Raw genomic sequence first — 9,992 nt, 5'->3', positions numbered from 1 at the left:
TGTGTAACGATTTTTAGTGTTGAAAGAAAACCGGAAGGTTGGCTCTAGAAAACTCGATCAACCTCGACGTGAAGGAGGACCGGATAGAATTATTTAAATTTAGCGAACGTTCATTTTTTAGGGAAAACCCAGATATCCTCGTGAAACTCGAAGACTCGGAAGAAAGTTATTTAAGATTTTGTGAAAAACACCTGATCATTCTTAATGTGACTGAGGACCGAAAATAATTGTTTACGTTTCGTCAACATTCACTTTTGAGGGGAAACCCAGATATCCTCTGAAGCTCAAGGACCCGGAAGAAAGTTATTTAAGATTTTGTTTAAGAGGCCCGATCATCCTCGATGTTACCTCCGGAAGCTACGACCATGATCGTTCACCGAACGTTCGATCCCGATGAAACCGGAAGTAATACGTTATCCGACTCGTCACTTCGCACAGCACCAGAAGAAGATCGAGTCGGGAAAGTCACTTCACAAAACTGAAAGAGAAGAAAACACAGATTTTAGGAATGGAATTAAAAGACCTGAATGGTCAAAGGATATACTAACTTTAAATAAATACTAATTTAATAGTCTCTAAAAACACACTTGATTTAAACTAGTTCAAGAATCGGAAAGCCCACACTCTTTAGAAGCTTGTTTGACACTGAACTCGCAAGAAAAATGGGTCCAAGTCTGCTAAACAAAGAGACATCACGCTACTACCTGAGTACCGACTCCAACGAAAAGGTACGGTACGACACTCAGAACGGAAGGAAAATTCCTAGAGGAATAAGCATTGGGTGCAAACCATTCTATCAACAATGAAACCCAAAGGTCACTCAAAAGAAACACAATGACATTCAATAAATTATTAACACTCGATGTGGTCGAGAACTGAAAAGAATTATTTAAATTTTGCTAACATTCACGTCTTAGGGAAACCCCGAATACCCTCGGGAGTCTGTTTTAAGTATAAGACAAACACTTTTCGAAGGTTGTTACAGCGATTTGTTCGAGATTGACACAGCGATTTATTCAAGATTGATACAGTGAGCTATTCGGGAGATTTCCCGTTAAGACAAGTCTGGCCTCAATCACACGCGACGATTACGGCGTATTCGGGTATTCGGCGTATTGGGTATTTTGGAGAGAAATCTAAAAAGTCCAGCTTTTGTTGAAGGAAAACACAGAGAACGTATCTAGCTTCCGAGGGCTGTACTGTGACATCATATCACCTGAGGAAGAATGTTCGCATATTAGCGTCGAATAGGTGAGAAAAATATGTAACACAGGCATGATTTATGTGTTTTATCAGCGTCTTCTTAGTTCTAAACGTAGCCGTTTACACAAGAGGAGGATGAGCAGCGACTGCGCATATTGCGGCGTAGTTTAATGTACAATTATGATCATCTAATGATCATAATTGTACACTAAACCACGCATAATAGTTCATAATAGTTCTTAATAGAACATAATAGTTCTCTGCGTATGCGCATTTGCTGTCGTCTCTTTACAATTATAGAACACGTCAACGTAACCTCAAATGTCAAACTTAATGAACTCGTAAATCATACCTTTGTTACATACAGTATCGTGTGCACAAATGAAGCAAAGGTCTTTTTATTCTCGCGTGTTTGCAAAGTTCGGCTTCGACTCGTGTTTCGCGCGCGTCTAGGCCTCGTTATTGTAAACTTACTCTCGGATAAAAGGACTTTTACACTCCTAGCTACACAATATACTATTATGAGCCTGCAAAACTATTCCGCTGCGAGAACAGATGGTATTAAGAGCTTATAGTCAAATAAAACCTCATGAATGTTAGCTTCTTGAACGTAAAATCAGGTAGCATTTCGTGTATCGTATTGTCGCTTTGTATACATTTACTGGCAGCATGTAGGTTATTTCCTCAAGACTTCCTAATTGTTTCTTGGTACTGACCAGTTCAGTTCCTGGCATAAAGATCGCAGATGCATATACAATCATTGTTCTGATTAGCATCATATGTAACCAATGGGAAATCTTGAGTTTTAAGTCCGAAGTTTCACCAATTATGCCTTTACGGGCCCAAAAGGCTATCTTAGCATCGAAATTATCATAAAGTTTAAACTTTAATTTTGGGTCTAATATGATAAAAATATTTCGCTGATTTAAAAAATTTTACTTCTCTTGCTGTAGAATGTGCGTTTTTTTGCTTAATCTGGAAGTTTTCTCCGTATGTTTAAAACTACAAGCTCCATTTTATCCGCGTTAACAAATAAAAATTGCCATTACCCGGTTCGGCCCACGTGATAAATATACCCCGTTACACAATATATTTAATTTATTTTCAGTATATTGTAAATAAAAAAGCTATATTTTCTAGATGTTTCTGCATGGTTGAAAACACTCCGCCTCCACAAGTACAGTTATTTATTCGCCACTCTGAACTACGACGAGATGCTGCAACTGACGGAGGAACAATTGGCAGAGCAAGGCGTAACAAAAGGAGCGAGGCACAAGCTGGCGCTTTCCATTGCTAAATTGCAACAAAGGTACACGACACTTCTGAATTTGGAAAAAAATCTTCTGCAATCGGCTCGTGATGGCACTCAATCATCTACATTCGCTCAATGTTCATCTCTTTTGGTTCATACTCTGGACGAATTAAAGATCATCATGACAACACCCCTCAAACCTAGCCAAGAAAATGATCTTCAAGACATTCCTTCTCAGTTCACTAAGGTTATTGGCAAATGTAAGCATTGAGTTAATTAATTATTCAGTCCACATTTAAATGTTTAAATGCTTTAAATATTGCTGCTTAAATTTTGTATTTACAGTGTGCAGCAGACTTGCTTTGGACAGCGTTGACGATGGAATTATCTGTACGTGCATCAATATTTTGGAGAAAGTCTTGCAACACGACTGCTTCACACCGAATCAAAAGGAAAAGGTCCAACAGTGGCGAAGCCGGCTTGGCAATCCTAGGCTCACTTCAAAGTAAAGACTTTTTTTCTTATTTACTACATAATCACAGCAATTTTCAACACATTTTTCCAAAGATATCTCTTTTACTTTTTAGCTAATATGGCGTTCAAGTGTACAATACTTCCGTGTTCGAGTGTAGCACTTTACATTCACAGAGCCCAAATTATTAACCGGGTGTACAGAACCAAACCTGAAAATTTCAAATTTTATCCATATCTAAAAATGAACCTAATAACAATTTTAAAGTAAGCGTCATGATAATCACCCTGATTGTTCCGATAAAAATAATAATCGTGATTTTTAAAATGAATATCTAAAGATTAAATTTGGTCAACAAACACAAATGTCTACATTCAAATTTTAAAAAAAAAGGAAAAAGGAGGGAAATGGCTTCCTCAAAATCCCCTTGAATCTTTCCTTCTTTCGTCCTATTTTATTTATTATTTTTCAATTCTCTTTCCTAAATTACAATAAAAAACCTTTTCAAAAATCACCAATGTTTCAATGCTTTTAATTTTAATTTTCGGTATGTAGAAAATACCTTTTTATGTAGTCCTTTCACAAAGTTATGAGCAGTTATTGATGTCTTTGAAATCATTTATCCAAGGGCTTTTTTCCATGTGTCGTTTCATAAAGGAAATTGGAATATTATTGGGGATATTATTTTTTAAACCATTACCCACAATAATGGAATGAGAAGCCTATATTTAATAAGAATTGAATAAATTATTAGCAAACAAAACAATAGCTCAGTTGCAGATACTAAAAATACCTTTGTTCTTCCATAGTTTGGTCAAATTTAGAAAACTATTCATTTTATGTTGAAAAAGTTTAAAATACCATACATACAATGTTCAGAATTTCTGTTTTAGGCATAAAAAGGAGTGTGCTGATCATAATTTTTAGTGGGCCAGTGTTAAAACTTTTCATTATGAACGTAATGAGAGGGAAAGAGAATTTATGAAAATTCTTTACAGTAGAAAGAAAAATAAGTTATCTTTAAATTTGAAAATTGATTCTCAGTAATTAAATAATGTTTATGATAGTATGGTTAATAGCATTCAGTAATGAATTTAAATGAATTTCCTTTAGTTTTTTTTTCATTTAACCAGAATTTACTTAGATTACTTGACTCAGATTCCTTAACTGATTATGTTTCTGTTGAGATTTGTAATTCATAACATATTTTGGGCGTGGTTTCTGTTATATGCTCTGTTAGATCTCAGGGATAACATGATGGTTTCTTCATGGGTTTTGCCTAGTTGAATACTTCGTTTTTATTGCCTTCAAAAAGCTGTTCAGTGAACAGCGAAAAGTTGCAAGATTAAAAATTTTTTTATTGTGAATACATAAGAAAAAAAATAAAAAAGAGCGTCATAAATATGGAAGGGGATTTGGAGGTTGCCTGCTTTTTCTTTCATCTATTTTTTTTTATCGGAGACATTTAAGAGTGTGTTAAACATAATTTGATCGATGAAATATTAGGTTTTTTTTTAATTTTCAAGAGTTCCGTAATTGAATCTTAGTGTTGGACTTTAAGAGGAGTTTAAGTTTTGAATTATCTTGAATTAAATGTTCAGATATAAATAAATGGTAGATAACCTGTATAAGTTTAAAGAAATGCAAGGGATGTGCAATATTTTTCTATAGTAGAGCTACATCTTTACTGAAGTTCTTCTTATCTCTGGGATTGTCTACTGAGTCTCGGTGTATGACATTAGCGAATTCTCCCATTTCGAACGAAGAATTTATCCTAAATTTGGAGTAAATGAAAAAGCGTTTTGACTTTTCACAGAAACCGCATTGTGGACTGCCCCCGACGGGACATATTCAGCGGCTAGGCCAAACTATAAACAATCAGGGCCGTGTAAATAATTTCTGTCGGAGTTTCGTCTTAAAAAGTATTTTTTTGTGTTTTTTCCATGTTGATTTTATAATATCTTAATGCACGTGAAAATTTTTGTGCTCGAAAAACAAACTTCATAAAAACAAAGCAAATAAAATTCAAATTTAGAATTTTTAACTTTGATGATTTATAGACTAAAAAAGACTGAGATTCAATTTGAAAAATGTAAATTAGAGCTATCATTTTCAATACACTAAATTAAAGAATCAATCAAGGAACTTTAAAATGTTCAAATTGTTATTATTTTCGTGCCTAAAATTTAATTTCGTCTAAAATCTCATATGTCTCTTCGAGAGATAAACGCTTCCTCTTGTTTTCCTTCAGCATTTTCGTAATAACTGCTTACACCTGGTTACGCAGCGCGTAACCTAAACACTGGGTGACTGAATATTTTAGACGCCAGAAAGTAAAATGTGTACCTAGAAAATAGTAATGATTCACAATTAAGAGTATTAAAGTTGTTTTTTTTAAATTTAAAATACAAATTTTTGGTATTAATTGCTATATCTGCAATACTCGAACATTTGTTATATTTTAATTAAATTTAAAACTGAGGTACAGAAAAGATGTCTGAAAAAGTATAATTTACATGAAAAAAAGAAATTCAAAGCTGTTTAAAGAATGAATATGCGTAAAAATTAACTTTAGGATGTAAAATTGATAAGAGAAATGATCTTGTTAATATTAATATCTAAAAATTGTTGTATTTCTCCAATAGCTTGATCAATAAATCGCAGGCCGACAAGATATATACTCAGAAACCAGAATATACTTTCTCGAAGAGTTTTTATGCGCTGAATTCGAATATGAGGTCCAAATTTCTTATTTGGCTCTGATTTTCGAGATAACCGAACCTAAAAGTGCTAAAATCGTCATTTTTCAACCTGCTTGAGGTTACGTTACACGGAAAGTTAAATTTCTTTAACGAGTCTATTAATTAGGCCTCACTCAAGGGACTATTCCTTGGAAATCATTGAGCGACTTTGAGAGGCTCGAAAAAGAATCAGCGATTTCCATGCGAAGAGGCTCCATGTCGAGGGGACTATCACACGCTGGTCGCTGGTCATTTTCGAGCAATTTACACGGGTGTGGCACAATAGACTTTTAAGTTTGAGCGCCAGGGGTGGACATCACGGGCTCCCCCGCCCATCAATACAACCAACCAACCTACTTCTCAATTTTCGAATATTATATGTAAAATTGAATCTGCCATTTTAAAACCGCAATCTGAGATTTGAAAATCTCAATATTCTGATATCATATTCGTATTCAGTGACCCCAAAACAACCGAGTACCATTTTTCAGGAATTTTCGCCTCTTTTTTCGTGTTGGAGAGCTTATGGTGCAATATATTGTTAGTACGTATATTCAAAGATCAAGAAATAAGTCAAACCACTTAATTAGAACATGCAATTTCTCCAAGACGAAAAAAGATATCTAAACAAATCTAAGTGCGTTTAAAGAGGAGGTCTAGTACTTTAAGGTCCAATTAATAGATCCGTCAAAGAAATTAACTTGCCGTGTAAGGTAACCTCAAATATGTAAAAAAACAAGATTTTGTCACATTTAGGTTAGGACATCGAAAAAACGAGAGCCAAATGAGAAATTTGGAACTTGTATTCAAAATCAGCGCATCAAAAAACTTCACAAAAGTATATTCTGGTTTCTGGGTTAGATGGTCAGCTAAAATTCTTCGGCTTGCGATATTCATGTCTTAAAATGATTAGGATTAAATTAATTAGCCAATAACATTGTACTAATTGATAAATTAATTTAAAATATGCATTTCAAATAAATTCATAGAAAATTGAATCTTAAGACCTTAAAAATTTATTTCAATAATCACAACGTTATGCATTACATATGAAGAATAATAAAGTATATTGATAAAATTAGATAGAAAATATGTACGTTTAAAATTTAAATTTTCCAGCGATTCGTAGCTTTTAAGTTTAATGTCCTCTTTTTCTCGATATACCTATAGAAAATAGTATATTGTGCTTCAAGTACGGAAAGTAGGCAGTTCCACACGAGTGTGAAGTTTGCTGTACGAACCAGAGGCGAATCGAAGAGAAGTTTTAGGCGAGTCGAATGCGAGTTTGAGGCGAGCTGAAGCCGGGCTGTGAACTATGCGCAGACCAGCGGGGATGACCCGATGATTTTAGTTTTGAGAATCAATCAAAATAATTTTTTAAGAAATTTAGGGTAAAATTATCGCTGATGTTCAGAAATTTAAGTTATTCAGAGCTTTTTGAAATAAATCCAAAAATTTACGGAAACTTGTGGGCAAGTGCTATATTCCCGAATATTTATGGAAAAATCGCTAAATTATTGAAAAATTCAGGCATTTACAAATTTCGGAAATTTTGGGTAAATTATTAGTCGTTTATGGTATATTATCACTTTCAGTTTGTCTTATCATTATTCACTAATCACAATCAAGTCTCTCAAGCTTCAAATCATAATGAAGTGACATTATGATTCCAGCAGTTATGGAAAGTAATTCTGAATTGAAATGCGCAAGCGCAACAGTAGTAAAAAGTAATCTGGCTCGAATCTTAGACTAGAAAGTTGGAACAAGCGACTGCAAATCACTCAAGAGGCAACGAAGGTCAAACTTTTGATGCGCTTCTTATGAAAAATATTGTGCGTAGCTAGGAGCGAACAGCGCCGATTCCTGACTCGTGTGCATTGCTGCCCTACCGTCGCTTGAGCAGCAAACTTTACACTGGTCAGAAATAGTTGCCTTTCGCTCCTAGCTATGTTATATACTGTTACCGGTTAGAAGACAAGAATATACTAGGAATTAAAAAAATTTTTTTTTTACAAAATAATGTTTCTGTATATTAGTGACAGTCGAAAATGAGTTTTTATTTGTGATTTAAAATGAAAGTTTTCCAACGTGTATGATGGAAGATATTTTAAACTAAAACCTATACTATTTTCTACGTATCCCACATTAAATTTGTTTGGTAACAAGGTCTTTTGGGCTTCAATTATTTCTAACATGTATTACGACAGTTATGAAAAAATCAGTAGATTTTTGTTATAAGGACAACCGCAGGATTTCGCCGGGAGCGGGGCTAATCTGAAAAACTGCACCCGATCCCAGCGAAATCGCGGTAAAATTTCAGCCACAACCACGTCTCACGACCGTGAGATAGGTGGTTACTGTCTGTAACGGAATCGATACGATGATCCGGCAAAAGTCTCGTGCACCCTGAGGACACGGAGCGACCCAAGGACGACCGCCTTGTGCATTTTTCCCGCAAATTTTTTAGCATATTGTTCACACACAGGGATGCCTTTCAGGCTAATAACCATTGAAAGTCGGCAAAATCATCGCAACTCTCTTATAAGGTCTCTATACCCCTCTTTCTTTTCATTCTCCTGGGCTATGCAGGTTTTGTCTGCTGGTGCCGAAAATTCGATAACGAACATGTTTCGCTTCTAGAAGTCAAGAAGAACCAGGTCAGGCCTCGAGCATGCAACAGAAACAATTGTCGAGATTATAAAATTCCAGTATATGCGGTACTTCTCATTCTCGATAAATGACTCGATTTCCCAAGGAGCATTTAGAGGAGCGATGTTAGGGTTAATGCCGTAAGAGTGACAGAGATGGTAATAAAGCACTCTTAGTGCCGCATTGTGCCCGGCGACGGTATGTAAAGGTGGAAATGACACCGTCTTGACATGCCAAAATGAAGCCCTCCGTGCCAGACTTCAATCCCGGTGATTGAAGGAGAGCAAAAGTTAGCTCACACGACATTGACTGATCCTCCACATTGCTGTGGAAGATGCCGTGCATCCTTTTATCGAGAAGCTGTTCACGGAAGTTTTTCTCTTGTGCTTTCTAATCCGGGGTTTTCAGGAGTGAGTACTCGAGATAGATAAGATTTGATGCATTTTGCGCACCCCTAATACTGAAGTTAACTCCGATTGTTTCAGCAGCCTCCTCCGCTGCTTTGAACAGAAACGCTCCTTTGCCCACTTCTTCGTGCTTCCTGAATATTTTAAGAAAAGGGTCTCCTCCATTTGCCACTCTATGTGCTCTACCCAGAATAACCCAGTTGCGAAGACATTCAACATTCAATATTCGGCGACCACCTAGACGACGTGAGATGTAGAGTCGCGGAATAGAAGACCATAACCTTTCGTGTCCCGATATCAAGGGATTTGAGCTCGTTCTTCGAACATGGCACCACTCCAAATGAATTTAGTACTACCGGGTGGCAACCATATTCATTGCAGATACTTTGTTCCTCGCCGACAGTTCGGAAGACCAAATTTTACGGACGAGACGTTTGTATCAGCTTCGGAGAGTATCCTTTATAGATGTCACATCCTGAATGCGGCTCTGTAGCACGCCCAGGTATGAATAAGACTCTCCAGTGCAAAGGTGTCGTATAGCGCTTCTATCGACGCTAGAGATAGTGGCAATAATGTGAGGCAAAAAAAAAGTGGGCTCATTGTGTCGCCCTGAAAGACACCTCTCTGAAAGGTGACCTTGTTAGTTGTCTCACGATTTTTTCCAGATGAGATAGTAAATCTGGTTTTCCAAAGCGGCATCCATCTCTCTATGCACTTCACGATTTGCTGGTGAACCTTTAAGCTTTCCAGTAGACAGATGATAAATCTATGGGAGGTCGAATCGAAAGCTTTGCGGTAATCAATCCAAGCCATCGATAGGTCACGCTGGTAGTATGCTGCATCTTTGCAGACATATCTATCGATGAGCAGGTTTTACCGACATCCTGCTACGCCTTTCTTTGAGCCGCGTTTTTCATACATTTCTTGCCACACAGTTTCAATTGTCCGAACAATCCTATGATTCAGAACAGCTGTGAATATCTTATACAGTGTGTTCAGACAAGTGATTGGTCTGCAATTCTTCGGGTTAGCTAAGTTGCCTATTTTCGCCAGGAGTATTCTGCGCCCTTCCACCAAACACTCCGGAATTGGCTCTTTCGACTTTAAATATGAGCTGATGGGTTGAAGGAAAATTCTTCCACCAGAAGGTCTTGATACCATCTGGTCCCGGAGCGGAATAGTTCTTTATACCTCTAAATACTTTTTTCACCTCGGTAGTGATGGTTGGGCATTCTATATCAGGTGTTATAAGGGCATCAAACAGCTCC

The 9,992-nt window shown here is 36.5% G+C and overlaps 1 protein-coding gene across 2 annotated transcripts in view; it reads left to right on the top strand.

Moving 5' to 3' along the window:
- The window catches only part of LOC117182362 (protein Smaug homolog 1), a 127,548-nt gene that overhangs the window by 77,489 nt on the left and 40,067 nt on the right, over positions 1–9,992 (top strand). For both annotated transcript variants that reach the window (XM_033375556.1, XM_033375565.1), the window contains 2 exons: positions 2,344–2,715; positions 2,801–2,960. In XM_033375556.1, coding sequence (XP_033231447.1) covers positions 2,344–2,715; positions 2,801–2,960 — 532 coding nt within the window. The remainder of the gene's footprint in view (positions 1–2,343; positions 2,716–2,800; positions 2,961–9,992) is intronic.

This window comes from Belonocnema kinseyi, chromosome 2 (assembly GCF_010883055.1).
Source record: "Belonocnema kinseyi isolate 2016_QV_RU_SX_M_011 chromosome 2, B_treatae_v1, whole genome shotgun sequence".
Taxonomy (NCBI): Eukaryota; Metazoa; Arthropoda; class Insecta; order Hymenoptera; family Cynipidae; genus Belonocnema; species Belonocnema kinseyi.
Note: the sequence above shows the minus strand (reverse complement) of the source record. Positions and strands in the feature narration are given on the sequence as shown.